Source organism: Natrix helvetica (assembly GCF_964273705.1).
Source record: "Natrix helvetica genome assembly, chromosome: 14".
NCBI classification, from domain to species: domain Eukaryota; kingdom Metazoa; phylum Chordata; class Lepidosauria; order Squamata; family Natricidae; genus Natrix; species Natrix helvetica.
In genome coordinates, this window is record NC_138564.1 from 2,598,449 (window position 1) to 2,618,513 (window position 20,065).

General features: G+C 49.3%; 2 protein-coding genes across 2 annotated transcripts in view; both read right to left on the reverse strand.

Annotated features, from left to right (window-relative positions):
• Positions 1 to 3,119, reverse strand: part of SCARF2 (scavenger receptor class F member 2) — a 74,768-nt gene extending 71,649 nt beyond the window's left edge. The window contains exon 1 of the mRNA XM_081966882.1: positions 2,805 to 3,119. Coding sequence (XP_081823008.1) covers positions 2,805 to 3,088 — 284 coding nt within the window. The 5' untranslated portion in view covers positions 3,089 to 3,119. The remainder of the gene's footprint in view (positions 1 to 2,804) is intronic.
• Positions 3,120 to 15,042: 11,923 nt separating this feature from the next.
• PRODH (proline dehydrogenase 1) overlaps positions 15,043 to 20,065 on the reverse strand; it is a 31,520-nt gene continuing 26,497 nt past the window's right edge. The window contains exons 11-14 of the mRNA XM_081966905.1: positions 18,696 to 18,871; positions 18,514 to 18,612; positions 15,718 to 15,806; positions 15,043 to 15,590 (exon numbers count right to left, since the gene is read on the reverse strand). Of these exons, the coding sequence (XP_081823031.1) occupies positions 15,397 to 15,590; positions 15,718 to 15,806; positions 18,514 to 18,612; positions 18,696 to 18,871 (558 nt within the window). The 3' untranslated portion in view covers positions 15,043 to 15,396. The remainder of the gene's footprint in view (positions 15,591 to 15,717; positions 15,807 to 18,513; positions 18,613 to 18,695; positions 18,872 to 20,065) is intronic.

Here is a 20,065-nt window from a genome sequence, read left to right on the forward strand (position 1 = left end):
ACTGGTTAATTGTCCCCATTGTTAGGAAGTTTCTCCTTAATTCCAGGTTGCTTCTCTCCTGGATTAGTTTCCATCCATCGTTTCTTGTCCTGCCCTCTGGTGCTTTGGAGAATAATTTTACTCCCCTCTTCTTTGTGGCGGTCCCTCAAATATGCTGGAAAACTGCTATCATGTCTTCTCTAGACTTAGCCAAACCCAAGTCCTGCATCCGTTCTTTGTATGTTTTAGTCTCCAGGCCTTTGATTATCTTAGTTGTTCTTCTCTGCACTTTTCCCAAAGTCTCCACATCTTTTTTGTAATGTGGAGACAACCAAAACTGGATGCATTATTCCAGCTGTGGTCTTACTAAGGCTTTATAAAGCGGTAATAATTCATGTATTAATACTGCTTTATAAATTTAGTATCCCACCACTTTTTCCATGCGTGAAGTGGGCTTTGTGGGCAAAGATGCTCTCTAGACCCGTGATGGCAAACCTACTGCACGCATGCTAGAGGTGGCATGCAGAGCCCTCTCCGTGGGCACGCGCACCATCGCCAGGTGCTCTTCTGGTTTCCGGTGCGCATATGCACCAGCCAGCTGATCTTTGCAGGCGCTGGAGCCCTGGAAAACAGCCTGAAAAATGCCCCCCAAACCAGAGCATTTTTGGACCTTTTCCCCAGCTGTTTTCAGGCCATTTTGGGGGCATTTCCAGGGTTTTTTTGGGGGGATTTTCAAGCCATTTTGGGCTGTTTTTAGGGTGTTTTTGAAATCTTTTCAGGTCATTTTGGGGCATTTTCATGCCCAAAAGCGGCATGAAAACAGCCCCCAAAATGGCTTGCAAATGGCCTGAAAACAGCCTGAAAAATGGCCTGAAAAACAGCAAAAAATAGGCATGCTCATGCAGGCCAGCTGCTCTCAGGTTTCTGGTGCTCTGGCGCATGCACCTGCACATATATTCATGTGCATTCCGGTTTGAGCACTCGGCGCTAAAAAGGTTCCCCGTCTCTAGACTCTTGGTTCCTCATTCACCTGGATTTGTGTGGCGCATGAAAGGCTCGGATACAGGATTATAAGCCTGGATTCTGACAACAGGCTGACCTGTGAATTCTCCAGTTAGTCTAATGTGCAAACCCAGCCCACAAACAAACACCCAGGGCATCATCCAAGCCAGAACAGCCACATGGTGTTTTGAGTTTTACTTTGTCAACGCTAGTTGACACATCAATGGAAAAGCACACCGGAGCTGCAATCCTCAAAAGTGTGTGGAGTGCCAGCTCTCTCCTCCTATGGAGGTTTTTGAGATGGAACTGAATGGGCTCATCTGAAGGAGCTGCTTTGCTAATATTTAAGAAATTTAAAAAAAACTGCCATAAGAAACGTGCTCTGAGCAATCCAGGGTCCAGCTGCAGACGCTTCTAGCTTCTTCTGCTGTTGCAAGCAAGCAAACTCCTCCCCCCCCCATTTGTGTGAACCCCCATTTCTTTAAGTCTGCAATCAAAACTGTTTTTTAAAAAAATTGATAGCAACAAGAGCCCACAAATCTGCAAGAGCGAGGACATTCTCTAATGCCCACAGAAAGCTAAATTGCACCCTCTCCCTTTCCACGGGTTTTCTTCTTCCATTGCAAAACAGACATTGTCTGGGTAGGAAAAATGTGGGCCAGGGAAACTTGAGGGTTGGGGGGGTGGGGGGAGACGGGACGAGGCTCAGCCAAAAATTCCACCGCAGAATCTGCAAAGGCCTCCGCCGAAGAGAGCTTGTTTGCGAGACTTTAAATCAAAAACAGATGTAGCCTCGCTTTCCACGGGGTTTTAGGTTACACTTGGAAGGGGATGGTTGGGGAGGGGAAGGGGGGGCGCCGCGTTAGTTGTTGTTCTTTGAACCTCATGGAAAAGAAAAGGGGGGGGGACTTATTGGGTCTCCCAAAACCTCGGCGCCTGACTTTTATATGTGGGCTTTTTTTTCGTTCTGGAAGTCTTGCACTCGCGGCCCAACATGGCTGTCAGCGAACAATGGGGGGCTGGGGGGATTTCCCCCCCCTCCCGGGCACTAGGAGGAAGGGACCGAAATCCGCTTTCTGGGCCGCGATGCGCGGATGGCTTAGCGCGGCAGAAAGCGGTTTTTGCTGGGAGGGGAGGGAAGAGAGCGAGAGCGAGAGCGAGAGACGGGGAAAGGGAGGCTGGGTTGCTGCTGGCCCCCTTCCCTCGGAATTTAAACACGGGCGTCCAAGGGGGCTGCAATTAGCGCCCCTCCAAGAGGCGCCCCCCACCTCCTGCCCTGCTCAAGCGGCTCTCTAACTCAGGGGAGCCCCTCGCCCCAAACGGGCTCCCTCCGGAGCTCTAAGAAGAGGCGTATAGAACAAAACTTGCCGGGGATGGATGGGGGCGGCGTGTCAAAATGCTCTCGGGCCACGGGGGGCACCGGGGGGGGCACCGGGGCTGTCAGCGGCGGGGGCGGGATGAGCTCTGCGTGCGGGGACCCTCCACCGGCTCCGCCTGGCCTTTTGGGGGGGGGGTCCTCGCGTCTCCCTGGCCTCCGTCGGGGTGGCTGGACATCCCCCCCCCCGACCACCCCGGTTCCGCAGCCCCGGACAGAGAGGGAAGGTTGAGTGGGGAATAATGCCGCCTTCCTCCGCTGGGAAGCCGAAGCCCCTTCTGGGCCTGGGAGGGAAGGGGCGGCGGCGTTCCCGGGAGCCCAGCAGGCGCGAGAGCTTCGCCCGCAACTCTGGCCGGGATGAAGCGCGTCTCCCGCCCCCCAAGCCGGACCCCGAGGACGAGCCAGCGCAGCCCCCCCTCCTCCCTCCGCTGCCCAGGGAGCCTCTTACCCCGGCGCCGGACAGACGTTCCTCCCGCGCGGACTCAGCTCCTGCGCAGCCCCGCCGGCCCCGAAGAGCAGAAGGAGCAGGAGCCGCGGGCCGAGGGTCAGGAGCGCCCGAGCGGCCCCCGCAGCTGCTGCCCCGCCGGCGAGCCGGGCCCTCGGCGGCGTCTCCTCCATGCGTGAGGAGCTGCGCTCTCCTGCGGCCCTCCTGGGGCAGCTGGGCTCCCCGACGGCGGCTCCTCCTCCGCCTCCTCCGCCTCCCCCTCCTCCTCCGCCTGGCTGCTCCAGCATCCCGGCCGGATGCGGCAGCGCGAGAGCAGCCGCCGACGCCCCCTCGGCCCCGGGCGGCGGCAGGAGCAGCGGGTGGGGCGGCCAGACAGCCAACGCTGCCCCGTTGCCCCGCGCGCCCCAGCCGGCCAGGCGCTCCGGATGCGCCTCGGTGCCTTTGGCTGCGGGGCTCTGGGGCCGCACAAGAAGAGTGGGGCGGGGGAGGGAGGGAGAGAAGCCCCGGCCTGCCCGGCCGCTCTGCTGCCCTCCGAAGCGGCCACCGGGGTCCCCTCTCCGCGGCTTTGGGCGCTGCGATTCCCCTGCCAGGGAGGCTGGCCTGGAAGCGGCGGCACTTGCGGGGGTCGTGTGAACGGACGCCCTTTTGCGCTTGCGGGGCTTTTGCGGGCGTGGCTGGGACTGGATGCCCGGGACTGGCCGGTGCAGATTGTGGGATTCCCCGAACGACCCGTCCTCAAAGCTCGGATCTCGGGGAATTATTTCCCGTACTTTGAAGGCTGAAAACCAAAGAGGGAAGTTCACAGAAAAGGAAGCCCCAAGAATTCAGGAGAACCAAATCAGACTCTGAGAGTCTCTCAAACGGTTTGGCCTCTGGTGGTGGCCCTCAGCTGGTCTGTCTGGGAAGCTAAGCAGGGTTGGGTTGAAGCTAATTGCCTCTCCCACACTTGGAGGAGACACTTCCCGGAAATTCCAAGGCTTTGGATTAACTCCATGTAAAAAAGAGGTGGAGACTCTAGAAAGAGTGCAGAGAAGAGCAGCAAAGATGATGGGACTGGAGGCTAAAATATACGATGAACGGTTGCAGGAACCTGGCATGCCTAGTCTAGGGAAGAGAAGGACCAGGGGAGACAGGAGAGCATCTTCCAATAACTGAGGGGCTGCCACAGAGAGGAGGGGGTCAAGCTATTCTCCAAAGCACCTGAAGGTTAGACAAGGAATAATGGATGGAAACTGAACAAGGAGAGATTCAACCTGGAAACAAGGAGGAATTTTTTGACAGTTAGAACAATTACAGTAATCAGTGGAACAGAAGTTGCCTCCAGAAGTTGTGAATGCTCCAACATCGGAAGTTTTTAAGAAGATGTTGGATATCCATTTGTCTGAAGTGGTGTAGGGTTTCCTGCCTAAGCAGGGGTTGGACTAGATGACCTCTAAGGTCTCTTCCAACTCTGTTATTCTATTCTATTCTATTCTATAACTGGGAAATCAAGCCTTTGTCACAGGAGATGACAGCTGATCCTCTGAGGAGCTTCTTGGATGAAAGACCAAACAGGAGCCTAGAACAGTCAAACTCTTCTGTCCTTATCTTGTCAGTTTGAGCTTTCAAGCTTGGCAATTTGGTTGCAAATGCTTCGTCCCTATTCGAGGAGACGTCGTCAATGCACTTTTGATCAATCCAAAGCACACTGAAGATGTTCTCCTCGAATGGGGGCAAAACGTTTGCAACCAAATTGCCAAGCTTGAAAACTGAAACCATCAACATAACTATCAACCCGAGCTACTGATATTCAAAGACATTTCAACTTCTGTCCTTGCCAAGAAAGCTTCAGGGACCTTCCATGAAGACCCCAGTAAAGGACACCAAAGTTTTTGACCTGCTGTGGTGAGAAGACCCTTCTAGCCAGCCCTGTGTGGTATTTCTCTGGCATAAGACCAGGAGGGGCTGTGGTCCAAAACCCATTCTCTCTCCATTCTCTCTTCTTTCCTGGGTTCTTCTGCATCAGTGCAGTCCCAGAAGGACTAGCTCCCTTCATCTGAGAATCAACAGAGCGCCTTCCCTTCTGCCCGACTGACCGACTTATGCCTTGTGCTCAATTTATGACTCGCTAGAATGGTGCCTGGGGCCAGAGGGAGATAGGGAGGGAGGGTCACTTTTTCAGCCCAGCCCCTCCGGACAGATGGATTCCCATGTGTGAAGCTGCTGCGTGGTTTGCTGGGGGATAATAATAATAATAATTTTATTTGATTAGCCGCAACCCTCTCCCGAAGGACTCGGGGCGGCGTACAATCAAACAGATAAAAAATACACATAAGACAAACATATATACAAGAGAACAGAGACATATACATATGTGCATGGAGGAGGATGGACTTAAGTGAAAGACAGTTAAAAATACAATTTAAAATCCCCTAATAAAATTACCAAATTAAAAAACCCATCAGGAGCGTTACGAAGTTATGGTCGAGCCAGGCCAGCTATTTGGAAAAGGTGGGTCTTGAGCTTGACACGGAAGGAGCGGAGGTCAGTAGTAGTCCTAATATCCGGGGGGAGGTCATTCCACAGGGCTGGGCCCGCCACAGAGAAGGCTCTGCTCCTAGGCGCCGCCCCATGGCACTGTCTGGTAGACGGCACCTGGAGAAGTCCCTCTCTGTGCGAGCGGATGGGTCGTATGCAGGGTAGAGGTAGCCAACTCTCCCTTGAACAAATGGTGGTCTCAGAAAAGGGGGTCCTAGCATAATATGTGAATCCAACCAGGGGAATGCCAGTTGTTTACCTCTCCCCCCCTCTCTGATCCCTGTCAGAAGAAAATGCGCCCCTCAAAAGACCCTCTTTCCCCTTGCAGTCTAGTGTAGATTCTTGGGCTATTACTCTCACATTTGTTCTAAGCTGTCCTTTGAATTGGGAGTAGACAGGAAGGGGAGGAAGGAAAGAAAGAAAGAGAAGGAAGGGAGATGGGAAGGAAGGAGAGGAAGGGAGGGAGGAAGGAAGGAAAGAAAGAGAAGGAAGGAAGAAAGGAGAGGAAGGGAGGAAGGGAGGAGAGGGAGGGAGGGAGGAAGTAAAGAGGAAAAAAAAGCCACTCCTCTCTGAATCAACAGAGGGATAGCATCAAGATCATGAGAAGTGATAATAGAACATAACACACAGAATCATAGAATTGGAAGGGACCATGGAGGTCCTCTAATCCAACCCAATGCTTGAGCAGGAGACTCTATACCATTTCAGATAAATGGTTGTCCAGTCTCTTTTTGAAAACCTTCAGGATGGGGCACTCACAACTTCTGAAGCTAAGCTCTTCCATTGGTTGATTGCTCTCACTGTTAGGAAATTTCTCCTTAGTTCTAGGTTGCTTACTGTCCTTGATTAGTTTCCATCCATTGCTTCTTGTCTTGCCTTTTGGTGCTTTGGAAAATAGTTTGACCCGCTCATCTTGTACAGGAGCCTCTCAAGTATTGAAAGACTGCTATCATGTCTCCCCTAGTCCTTCTTTTCTTTAGACATACCCAGTTCCTGCAACTGTTCTTCATATGTTTTATCCTCCAGTCCTCTAATCATCTATTCTATTCTATTCTATTCTATTCTATTCTATTCTATTCTATTCTTCTCTCTTCTGTTCTGTTCTATTCTCTTCTATTTTCTGTTCTGTTCTGTTCTGTTCTGTTCTCTGTTTTGTTCTGTTCTATTCTCTCTTCTCTCTTCTGTTCTATTTTCTGTTCTGTTCTGTTCTATTCTATCCTATCTATTCTATTCTCTCTTCTGTTCTATTCTATGCTCTGTTCTGTTCTATTGTATTCTCTTCCCTTCTCTTCTATTTTCTGTTCTGTTCTATTCTGTTCTGTGTTCCGTATTCCCATATTCCATATTCCATTCTATTCTAAATTTCAGGGTCCCTTCTATGATTCCATGTTGTTGTTGTTTTTAGCTTTGTGCAATATAATTCTCTCCCTGCTCTTCAGTCTCTTTGGCTCCCTGCTGTTCCTTTCAATCGGAAGACTCGCTTTGACTTTTCCAGTTTGGCTAGTGTGGCTAGCTAGGGGGCTGCAGGAAATGGAAGGGGACAACTGAATGACACCAGGGCAACGCCCTTGGCCCCATTGGTGAAATTCAAACTTTTTTTACTACCGGTTCTGTGGGCGTGGCTTGATGGGCGTGGCAGGGGAAGGATACTGCAAAATCCCCATTCCTTCCTCACTGTGAGGCCAGCCAGAGGTGGCATTTGCCAGTTCCTTGAACTACTCAAAATTCCCACTACCGGTTGTGCGGACTCTGTTAGAACCTGCTGAATTTCACCCCTGCTTGGCCCCCTCTGCCAGTCAAGCCAGCTCAAGATGCTCCAGGAGAAACCCAAAACCTTCTCCAGCACTTGAAAAGCAGAAGCCAGGTGTGGCTGAGGCATCTCCAGAAGGCACAGAAGTCTCACAACACTTGACATTTTGGCAGATTAATACTCAAAGGTTGCCATGCAGTGAAGGGCTTATGAACCCCTACACACGTTTCATCATATTGTTTTATGCCAGCAGGCTCAGAGGAGTTGATAACCCCACATTTGGGCACATTTCCTGGCCTAAATTCTCATCAGTTGTACATGTAGCTGAATTCTGCTCTCCCTATGCAACGTGCACACCTGGCTGGATTGCGAGGCAGAGTTCATTTTCTGTTTTGCTGAGAGATAAAGTGTTATGATCTGCTGGCTTTTCATTGCAATAAAGATGTCTTCTTTTGCACCAAAAGTGCAGGACTCTCCTGCTGCCTTCAGGTTCCTGGCTTTTTAAAATTCTGTCATGGGGATTTAACGCTGGTTTCTCCTGTAGCTGGGCTGTCCCGAATGGAGTGGTGCACCGCCACCTAGTGGACACCTTTTGGATTGCAGGCTGAAGGAATAGCAATAGCACTTAGATTTACCGGTATATACAGATTAACAGAGTTGGAAGGGACCTTGTAGGTCCATCTAGAGTCCAACGCCCTGCCCAAACAGACCCTACACCATTTCTGACCGATGGCAGTCCAGTCTCTTCTTGAAATCCTCCAGGGATGAAGCTCCCACAACTTCTGAAGGCAACTTCTGTTCCATGGGTTGATTGTTCTCACTATCAGAAAAATTCTCATTTCCAGGTTGAATCTCTCCTTGGTCAGTTTCCATCCATTCTTCCTTTTCTGGCCTTTGGGTGCTATGGAGAATAGCTTGACCCCCTTCCTCCTTTCTGGGGCAGCCCCTCAAATATTGGAAGACTGCTCTCCTGTCTCCCCTGGTCCTTCTCTTCACTAGACTAGCCATGCCCAGTTCCTGCAACTGTTCATCGTAGGTTTTAGCCTCCAGTCTCCTCATCATCCCAATTGCTCTTCTCTGCACTCTTTCCAGAGTCTCAAGATCTTTTGTATAGTGTGGTGACCAAAACGGGATGCAGTACTCTAAGTGTGGCCTTGCTAAGGTTTTATGGAGTGGTATTAGGACTTTCCTTGATCTTGATTGTATCCCTCTGTTGATGACCTTGTAAAATTTTATTGGTTTTTTACAAATGTTTTGAGGAAAGAGGTATAGGTATAGAAAATTTTGACAGCTACATCATGCGGAAGATAGAAATCCCCCCAAATCTCACAATTTTTACAAAAAAGAAAACATCAGAATTTGAATAAACATTGGCAGCTTTTTGTTTTTACATTCAATCATCAATATATTCAATCACTTTTGTATCCCTTCCAGGAATTACATTATAACAACAATTGCAATAATGTTTCAACTCATTTTTGTGACCGGAGTCTTCTGAGTGTTGCATCCTCCCCCCTGTCTGCCGGCAGAGCCGCGGCCCCTCCCTCCTTCATATCTTGTGTACTGTCCCGTTTCATCTAGGAGGGCACTGTGTTTCTTAGTAAAGGCCTCCGCCTCCACAACTGTATTGATTCTAATTCTGCTGCCCTCCCAGAAAATCAGCATTCCTTCTGGCAATAGCCATCTAAACCAGATTCCATTATTATATAATTTCTTTGCTAAAGAGGAATATTTCTTCCTCTTATCGCTTACTTTCTTTGGAATCTGTTTAAGAATGGTTATTTCTTTGTCTTTATATTTTAGTGGTCCCACCCTTTGAGCTCATAAGACCTCATCTCTTGTAGTCTTTCTAAGAAATTTAACATGTATTTCCCTTGGCACGTTGTGTGTTCTAGCATATGCTGAGTTAATTCTATAGATCAAATAAATATCCCACCATAGCTGTTGTTTATCTCTTTTAAAATATTCTGCTAAGATTGTGGTCATGATCTCCTTGAGATCTTCATTCTCTGTTTCTGGCAAGTTTTGAAATCTAAGAAAAAAAGACATTATCTCAAATTCCACCTTTATCATATGATTTTCAAATTCTACATTCCCCTTCTGGATTGTCTTAACCTCTTCCCTTAGCCCAGTCACGCCCTCCTCCAGCACACCTCTTCTCTGTTTATTTTGTGTTGTTTGTTGTTGCGTTTCTCTGAGCTCATCAGTTAAATCTGCCAGTTGCTTTTTCAGTTCGTCCTGTCCCTTGATAATAGTTTGAAACATTTGCTCCACGGATAATTCCTTTGAGCTCTCTTCAGTCGCTTTAGGTTGTAAAAATGAAGCCAATGGTGTCTTTTGGGTGACCGGGCTGGACGTAGAAGATGTTGGGGCCGAAGACTGCTTGCCAGGCGGTAATTTTTTAGGACCCATATCAAGTTCAGAGATAGCTATAAGTCTTCACAAAGAAATGGCGTCTGTGGAAAGACACAACCGGGAAAAGTCAAAAGGCAAGCAAATCCAGAGGAGAGCGTTGGTCTCTATACAGCTCCAAGCCAGGTGATATAAATCAAGTGTTCCAAATCCAAGGGAAATACGTGCAAGGAGAGGCTCCTGGAGATCTCTAGGGTGTGATATAATACAAAGCCAGAAATTCTTTCAAAAGGGAAACTTCATTCATAAGTGCAAGAAGAAGGAGGAAGTTGGCCATCTTGGCTCCGCCTTCACAGGAGATCAGAAAGCAACGTCCAAAGTTTCCATAAAATAGTTTAAAAGAATCAACTCAGCAGTCCTCCTTTGCAATTGTAGCAAGAAATCATCCTCCCATTGCTTAGAGGAAGAGAAAGTAACTTTTAATTCTCTCTCTCTCTCTTCTGAGAGAGAGGGATTTTCCAATTGCCGCTTTTCCGAGGGGGGGTGAAACCCCCCCTCCAGTCTTAACACTTCAAAAGATTGAAAGCACAGTTTTCAAAAGGCTGCTGTTCATCGATTGAGTAGTTAAAAAGGAGATTGAGGGAAACTTCCCATCTCACCGCATTTCAGCTGTAACGTCCGATTAGTTGTTTCCTTCCAGGCTCCGCTTGGCGAAGGCGCGCTGCTGCGCACCCCCCACGCTCCCCGGCTCCTGGGGCGAAGGTGGAGACCCCCCTGTGGCCGCCGCCAATCCAGGGGGCTCCAACAAGACGCCCTACGGCAGGGATCCCCTCCAAGGTTCCCTGTGCTCCCCCTAAGCTTAAGGGAAGCCCACTGAGAAGACGAGCAGCGGATACGAACGTCCGTCGCCTTCGGGGACCGGAAGCTGAGTCACCTTGGAGATCTTTTAGTCCAACCCTCTGCTCAAGCAGGAGACCCTCTATACCAGTGGTGGGCAACCTTTTTTTTCAACTGAGCCAAATCTCGCCAAAACCACGATTGAAATTTATTTGGAGAGCCGCATTTTTAAAACCGAAAATACATAGGATGGTACACTGTTTTTAGTTTCAATAAGTTTTTATTGAGAATATTCTGCATGCAAGTATCCACATAGGTTGGGAGGATACAAATAACACAACTAATAAAACAAAAACTTTAGAACGATATTATTTATCGATAACGTTAAATTCCGTAAAATTTGCCATACAATGTAGAGAAAATTACATCCTGACAATGACTGACAAAGTCACAACCACTAATGTGAACATTGGCCTTGCATTTCCTTGGATAGTTTGAGTAAGTCAGGTTTGTATGTTGTTGTTTTTAATTTCATCTCTCTCTCTCACTTTCTTTCTTTTTTTCTTTTTCTTTCTCTCTCTCTCTCTGGCTCTTTGTCTCTCTCTCCCTCCCTCCCTCCCTCTCTGTCTCCCTCTGTCATTTTCTCTGGGTGTCTGTCTGTCTCTTTCTCTGTATCTCTGTCTCTCTCTCTCCTCCTTCCCCCATCTCTGTCACTCTGTGTGTGTGTGTGTGTCTGTCTCTCACTCACTCTGTGTGTGTGTGTCTGTCTCTGTCTCTCCCTCTGTCTCTCTCCCCTCCCTTCCTCTCTCTCTGTCACTCTGTGTATGTGGGTGTGTCTGTCTCTCACTCATTCACTTAATCACTCACTCTGTGTGTGTGTCTCTCTCTGTCTGTCTATCTTTCTCTCCCTCCCTCCCCCTCTGTGTGTGTGTGTGTGTGTGTCTGTCTGTCAGTCTCTCTCTGATTCCCTCCCTCACTCCCTCTCTGTTCCTCTCTCTGTCTGTCTGTCTCATTCACACACACACACACACACACACACTGTGGTCACCTTGTTGAGTGTTCCAATCACATTTGAAACACTCAACAAGGTGACCACAGTGTGTGTGTGTGTGTGAGTGAGACAGTGAGAGGAACAGAGAGAGGGAGTGAGAGAGGGAATCAGAGAGAGACTGACAGAGACGAATCAGAGACGTACTTTTAACTACCTGGCAGCGGCGTTTTGCCTTGGGGGGCTCCTCAGAACATCCCAAGACTTCGGAGGGAAGTTTACAGCCCTCCCTCGGAACGCTTCGGAGGGAAGCTTCTGCAAAGGCGAGTGACAACAAGTCTCCCAGGCTGTAATTTTCCGAGCTGTGCGCACGCGCCTGTTTTCCACGGCGTGGAGCAGTGGCGAGATTCTGCGCGGTGAGCGATGATTCCAGGGGCCATCCGGGAAGATGAGGAACGTGAGGGGGGACCCTGCCCCCCCACTGATGGCCCCTGGAATCATCGCTCGCCGCCCAGAATCTCGCTGCTGCTCCACGCCGTGGAAAACAGGCGCGCGCGTACAGCTTGGCAAATTACAGCCTGGGAGACTTGTCACTTGCCCGGGCTTTTGCAGAAGCTTCCCTCCGAAGCCCGAGAGGAGGGAGGGAAGCGGGCGCCCGGGACACAGAAGAGCCGCATTAAAATGTGTAAAGAGCCGCATTTGGCTCGCGAGCCGCGGCTTGCCGACCACTGCTCTATACCATTCCAGACAAATGGCTGTCCACTCTCCAGTGATAAGAGCGCCCACAACTGCTGAAAACAAGTCATTCCACTGATAGTTCTCTCAGTAAATTTCTCCTTAGTTCTAAGTTGCTTCTCTCCATGATTAGTTTCCACCCATTGCTTCTTGTCCTGCCTTCAGGTGCTTTGGAGAATAGCTTGACTCCCTCTTCTTTGTGGCAGCCCCTCAAATATTGGAACACTGCTATCATGTCACCCCTAGTCCTTCTTTTCATCAGACTATTTTTCCATTAGTGTCAGTGTGTATGAGAGCTCATGACTTGGGAGAGACATGGCAACAAGATCAGCCAATGAAGGCTGTTTGGAAACTGAAACAGTATTTGCTGTGTGAGTAATAAGGAGACAGCAAGGAGCCTGGGCGTGGCTTAGCTCAACTGTTCTGTACTAAAGCTCTGAGTCTGTGCTGAGCTCTAGTTTGCTGCTCTCAACTGAAACTGTTCTCTCCTCTGTCTGTGTTTTGCTTGTATTTTACTACCACATTGGAAAACCTGCTTTTGGTGTTGTATGTTTACTTATGGGTTATTATGTATATAAAGAAGTTAATGAATCCTGCTGAATCAGTTACCTGTGTGTGCTTTCTGGATGTGATTGCTGCAACAAATTCTGACAACTAGACAAACCCAATTCCTGTAACCGTTCATGTTTTAGCCTCCAGTCCCCTAATCACCTTGGTTGCACTTCTCTGCATCCTTTCTAGTCTCCCACCATCTTTTGTGCAGGATGCAGGATGCAGGATGCCAGGTGTGATCTTAGCAAAGCATTATAAAGCAATACAAACACTTCACGTGATCTTGATTGTATTAATACTGGCTAGGATTCTTGGCTTTTTTGGCAGCTGCAGCTCAATCCTGGCTCATATTTAAGCGATTGTCCACCAGGACTCCAAGACCCCACTTGCAGTTTTGAGCTAGGCACCACCTGTTCCATATACCTGTGCATTTGTTTTTTTTTTTTGCCCAAATGTAAAATCTTATTTTTTTTCCCAGCGAGTTTCATATCTAGCTTTTTACTGGACAACCTGACTTAACTCCAATGACATTTCCTGCCTAACAACCCCTCCCCAACCAACTGCACTACAATCCTGGGGTTGGTAAGAATCCTTAGAGGTCTTCTAGTCCATCCTACGGTCCAGGGCAGGAATCCTCAGCATCCCAGACAAATGGGTGTCCAATCTTTTCTTGGATGAAGCCTCCATGAGTCTAGGAGGAAGACTGACCACTGAAGAACCCCCCTGGTCGGGAGATGCCTCCTTAAGACTTTGGAACGGAACAATGTTTGATCATGGTTTGACCAAAAAGGGTGAGAAGGGGATCCAGTCGCAAACCCTTATGGCTGGGAGGGACTTGGGAGGCCTTCTAGCCCAAGTGGGACTCCTCCAACTAGCCCAGACAAATGGCTTTTCTTTGACCACCTTCATGGAGCGACCCCTCAGGACTCTCCCGCTGCTTAATAATTCCCAACAGCCAGGAAATTCCTACCTGAGCTTGAATAATTCTCTAAGAAGCTTCCATCCCTTACTTCTTGTTCTACCCTTGAGCACTATAGAACATAAAATTCACCCTTCTTCCCTATGTCAACCCTTCAAGATTGGAGAAGTAGCACGTCCTCCCAGCCTCCTCTTTTTTAGGCTAAACAATACTCAGTTCCTTTAACCCATTTGTCGTAAGACTTGGCCTTCAAGCCTCTTTGTTGCTCTTCTCTGCCCCCTCTCGAAGTCCCCTGACCGGAACTGGAGAAGATATTGTGTGAGTGTGGTTGAACTAGCGCGGCACAGAGTGGCGCTCTCACTTCCCGTGATCCCATCTCCACCTCTACAAGTACTGGCTCCGTTAGCACCTCTGGCCACGCTGCTGGGTCATGCAAAATCTGTGGTCTACAAGGACACCAAATCCTCCTTGCAAACACCATGTCTGAACCCTATTTTGTACCTGTGCACCTGGTTTTTCTTGCCCAAATGCAGAACCTTACGTGTCTGAACATGTTATTAGATAGGACCAGGGGTGGGATTCAGCCGGTTCGAACCAGTTTGGGCAAACTGGTTCGCTCCAATGATCAGGTTGGCCCACCCGCTTGCCCTTCCTAGATCCTCTCAGCTGATTAGCGTGGCAGAGTGGATTGCTGTGCCTCAGCTGTGTTACTTCCCAACTAAAACTACATGCGAAACACGCGATCACCGAACCAGTTGTTCAACTGGATCGGACCCAGAGTTCACGTCTATCTAGACCAGGGGTGTCCAAACTTGGGAACTTTAAGACTTGTGGACTTCAACTCCCAGAATTCCCCAGCCAGCCATGCTGGCTGGCTGGGGAATTCTGGGAGTTGAAGTCCACAAGTCTTAAAGTTCCCAAGTTTGGACACCCCTGATCTAGACCTTCTGAATCTTGAGCCTGTATTCTGGTGCAATCCTCCCTTCCCAAGGTTTGCATCATCTGCAAACATTATAAGGATCCCTCTATTTCTCATCTTGGACATTTATGGAGATGTTGACGAGTCCTTGGCCCAGGCTGGAGTGCCGGGTACCCCCTGCATCTCTCCCTCCCTTTAAGGACCATGGGCTGGCTGTAGTAGCTCAGCTCACTCCCAATCCCTCTATCGTACCTTCTTCCAGTTATTCAAGGAGGGTGTGTCCACATTTCCCCCAGTTCATTATTAAAGTCTTCCTCCAGTAATCTAGCTCGGTTGTCAAAGCAAACTAAGATTTCTCTGCTGCACTTTGTTTTTAAGAAATCCAGGATAATTCTGATTAATTGCCGTACACCTTTCTAAGCCCTCACCATCTTTTGTGCAAGATGCAGGATGCCAGGTGTGATCTTAGCAAAGCATTATAAAGCGATAGGAACACTTTACGTGATCTTGACTCTATTCCTCTATTAATACTGGCTAGGATTAATAGAGGAAATCTGCTCGATTCCCTAATAAACTGTGGCTAAGTAGATCGCGGTTTTGCAAGAGTTGCAAACCTCAGAGAAGGGGGAGGGGGCGATCTCACCCAGAGACCAACGGCTGTCACTCCAGCAGTTTCTGGAAAGAATTTTTATTGGTACAGCCGCCTTCATCCCAGAGACGGACAAGTGGAAGAACAAACGGGTGCCAAAGAAGACAATTCTGAACCCCATCGTGTGGTAGCCCAGAGTACTCGGTGTCAAATCTGGGAGATGGCAACGGGTAGGTGCCACAAAGGCCCGTAATGCTAGAGTAGCTGCTACACTCGGGACTTCTGTTGCCAGCCTCCCCCCCCCCCGCCCCCGAAGCTGTGCCACCCTGGCACCGGGCGAGAGAGAATCCGGTCAGCCTGCAAGGAAGCGTCCACGACTTGGTCCAACTGGGGTCTCTGTCCAAGCTGTCCCATGCGAGGCCGCTGGGGAGAAGTACTCAAGGGGGGCTCGGTGCGTTGAAGAGGGTCCCCGCAAACAGGCGCCTCTTCAGCTCAGTCCAGAGAAGCTGCTGCTCCTCCTCTGCCCGTGCCAGGAGGCCTCGGTTCTCCTGGGCTCTTCTGGACAGGTAAGGGAGGACCTCCTTCACGGGGCCGTAGGGAACGTATTTATACACGGGGAACCCAGCTTGACCTGGGGGGGGGGGGGAGAGAGAGATGGAATTCAGAAGTCAGTTGGTTGCACCTTTCTCAACTCAGCCCCCCACTGCCCTCCGCCATTGGCCAAGAGTCACATCACTCTTATGGAAGCCCTGCCTTACCAAGAGGGAAGGTGATTTGGTCGCACATGCCCAGGAGCTGCCCAAAGTAGATCTTGTTCTCCGAGGGGTGGATGCCAAGGTCTGCCATCCTGCAAAGAAGGAAGGATTTCAGAGGACAACCCCTGGACAGTCTCCAGATGTTGGAGAATAGCCAACCCCCCCTTCCATGTGTGCAGAGGGTCCTGGGCAAGATGAACCCTTGCTTGAGAATTCTAGGAGGAGAATTCAGGCTTCATCAGATGGGGGAACTGCGGATGGGGGCTCCGGGGCAGTGATCACCAATTGGGGGTCCGCAGAAAAATTATTTGCATGTTTTATATTGCACTGAATCTGGGGTCCTCAAACTACGGCCCCTGGGATGGATACGTGCAATGAATGCTTGTGTTGCTGCAGAGAGTCCCCCCCTTCGGGGTCTTTTTGTGGGGTCGGAGGGGGGCAGAAATTCTGACTTGGGGTCTGCTTCAGCCTCCTGGTGGGGGCTTTGGGCGAAGGCTGGAGGGAAGGGCCGCTGGTGGTAAAGAGCCGGAGGGCCTCGTTCCAGTGGGGCTGCATCATGGCCTGGAACTGGCTGACCATCTCAGCCCGCTGAGCCTCCAGGCACTGGCAGCTGGCCTTGCACTCCCGCAGGTCTTCCCTCTGCTTGGAAAGCCTATGCTCCTAGTCCTCAGTGAGGTGCTTCTGCTGAGCCTCCTTCTTGACCAGATCCAATTTGAACTGAGCTCTTTTGCCAACTCTTTCTCATGGTGGCTGCTTAGCTCCAGCAACCGCTTCCTGTTGGGGCCCTAAGGAGCCCGGGCGGGCAGGAGAGGAGTGGCTGGGAGGGAGAGGCGAGTAGAGGCTGGCGAGGCGACCACCTAGCCACGCCCACCAAGCCAATCATTAAGCAGATCATATTAGTGATCCGCGGGATTTAAAATTATGAATTTAGTGGTCCCTGAGATCTGAAAGGTTGGTGACCCCTGCTCTAGAGATCTAACATCAAGAGACAGATGCCGTGGCAGGGGAAATATTTAAATAAACATGATAAAAAGGAGTTGCAAGGTACCAGAGGAAAAGCGGGAAAGATTCATCCAAAAAGTTATTAAGAGTTAAAACTCTAAAAAGGGCAAGCGATGATGGATAGATATAGAATATTTTTAACTGGGTGGTAATTTTATTAAGCGTTAGAAAAAATAAGCAGAAAATAGAAATTGGGAAAATAATATTATGTATACTGAAATATAATAGAACATACCCTGTTTTCCCAAAAATAAAATCTCCCTGGATAATAAACCCAATCAGGCTTTTGAGCACATGCGCTAAAATAAGCCCTCCCCGAAAATATTTAAATGTATGCACAACTGGTCCCCACCATTTCCTCTGATTGGTTGCCGTGCAAATAGCATGAGGTGAAGCGAGGGGGGGGGAAGGGAGGGGGAAACATGTCCCATGCACCCAGTGGTGGGTTTCAAATTTTTTTAGAACCTCTTCTGTAGGTGTGGTCTGCTTTGTGGGAGTGGCTTGCCAGCCATGTGACCAAGTGGGAGTGGCTTGGAAGTCATTGACCAAGTGGGAGCGGCTTGGCAGTCATGTGACTGGGTGGGCATGGCCAACTTGTAAAATGTGGTGAAACTCACTTAACAAAGCTCTTGCTTAGCAACCAAAATGTTGGCTCAGAAACTCTGGCATTTGAATCACGCAAGTCTTAAAGCTGTCAAGTTACAAGACCCTTGCACCCCTAACCCTTTAGAAAAAAAAACCCCAGGGGTGTTCAAACTTGAGAGTTTTAAGACTTGTGGACTTCAACTCCCAGAATTCCTCCTCCAGTCATGTTGGCTCAGGAACTCTGGCATCGAAGTGTGCAAGTCTTAAAGCTGTCAAGTTACAAGACCCTCGCACCCCTAACCCTTTAGAAAAAAAACCCAGGGGTGTTCAAACTTGACAGGTTTAAGACTTTAAGGTTTAGATAGGACTCTTAGAGGTGGGTGGGACGATTGGTGAGACAGCCAATCAGTGAGTGGTAGGCGGGGCAAGCGTGGTGTGGTTGGGCGGGGGGAGGGAGCTGGAACTGGTCCTAAAAGGCACGGTAGATCTAACCTCTTATAGAAGAGGTTAGAACTGGCAGGAACCCACCCCTGCATTCACCCCACATGCCCTTACCTAACCGCCGCTCCCACAACTCTAGCCACTGTGCTCTTTCTGTCACGCTAATGGCCGTTGCAAAAAGAGTGCGAGACCTAGTGACGCGCAGCACAGCAGCAGCCAAGAGGTGACCACGCTCGCCGCCTCCTGCACCTCAAACATAATAAGACCTCGCCGAAAACAAGGCCAAGCGTTTATTTTGGGGGTCAAAAGAAAATAAGACCCTGTCTTATTTTTGGGGAAACGCGGTATTATAATTGCTAGACATACACAAATGTTAGAACTTGAAAAATTACGATTATGTATATACTTAAATCAGAGGTGGGCTCCTACCAGTTAGGACCGATTCGGTCGAGTAGGTAGTAGCTCGGTCTGCTACGCCCCTGAACCGGTTCTCTCGGCGGTGCCATAGGTGCCACCAACTTGCTCTTTGCTTCTGTGCATAAGCTTTTTTTTAGTACTACGCATGTGTGCAAGTGCGCAGTGAACCGGCAGTAGCAGCAGCTGGAAACCCCCCCCTGACTTAAATGGTAATATTATTATCAGAAATGTATGCAAAGTGTATTGACCCAGATAAACCACTGTCCACCAAGCACTTAAGGGGGTTAAAGAAAAGAAAATAATAAATAATATTTTATATATATAAGAAAGATGGGCTGGTGGGCCTCACACTACCTGCCAAGAGTGAACTTGACTGTCTCTTTATTGTGAGAGGCAACCATCACATTGGCCTTCCGGCTGTGGCGGATCTCCTCCAGGATGTAGTCCAGGCATCTGCAGGAAAGAAGGATGAAGGGTCAGCTTGACCTGCCAAGTGTCCCTTCCCCTCTTACAGCCCAGAGCCGCCTTCTCCCCACCTGTGGTACATCTCGCTTGTCTTTTCATAGGTTGGATTGATGGGGTCCTCGTAGCCCACTTCGGACGCCCGGCTTCGTTCCTGCTCCATGTATGCACCTCTCACTAGCTTGGCTCCGAAATGCCACCCTTCCCGGCGCGAAAGCTCCACATCAATGGTCACATTATCGTAGGCCTCCTGTTTGGATGGATGGAGGGAGGGAGGGAAGAGGAGGAAGAGGAGGCTGAGAATGTGCTGAGCCAGGAATGTGCCTTCAATTGTACTTTGAAGGCTTCCAAGGCAGAACAGGATTCTCCTGGCAGTTATAACCCAAAGACCTTGAGATCTGTTCCTTTCTAAAAATTAACTAAATTTTATCTTAGTGGAGGAAGATCCTCTCCACGCTGCTCGATTCCAGCATCAAGAGGCACATCAAGAGGCGCAGTGGTTAGAGTGTAGTACTGCAGGCTACTTCTGCTGACTGCCAGCTGACTGCAATTTGGCAGTTCGATTCTCACCAGGCTCAAGGTTGACTCAGACTTCCGTTCTTCTGAGGTTGGTAAAATGAGGACCCAGATTGTTGAGGGGCAAGAGGCTGACTCTGTAAACCGCTTAGAGAGGGCTGTAAAAGCTCTATGAAGCGGTATATAAGTCTAAGGGCTATTGCTCTTCTTTCCTTCCTTCTTTCCTCCCTTCCTCCCTTCCTTCCATCCATCCATCCATCCATGTTGCATAGTTGTTAGAATGCAGTATTGCAGGCAAACTCTGCCAACTGCCAGCAGTTCGATTCTCACCAGATTAAGGCTGACTCAGCCTTCCCTCTTTTCAAGATTGGTAAAATGAGGAACCAGATTGTTGGGGGCAAAGGACTGACTCTGTAAACCACTTAGAGAGGGCTGTAAAGCACTATGTAGCGGTATATACTGTATTTTTCGGAGTATAAGACGCACCTTTTTCCCTCAAAAAAGAGGCTGAAAATCTGGGTGCGTCTTATACACTGAATACAGCATTTTTTGCCTCCTGAAACCTGCCCTCTTCATCAAAATGGCCATGCAGAGCCTTTAGGAGGCTTTCAGAGAGCTCCTGGGGGCTGGGGAGGGCAGAAATGAGCAAAAAACGTTTTGCTCAATTTTACCCTCCCCCCCCAGCCCCCAGGAGCATTCTATAAGCTTCCTAAAGTCTTTCCATGCCCTTTTTTAAAAATGAAAATCGGGCTGTTTTTTGCTCGTTTTTGCCCCCTCCACAGGAGCACTCTGCAAGCCCCCTAAAGGCTATTCATGCCTTTTGGGGGGGAAAAAACGGGCCCGTTTTCACAAAAAATGGGCCATTTTTGGGAGGTTTGCAGAGTGCAAAAAACTTTTTTTATTTGCCTCTTCAACATCTTGGTGTGTT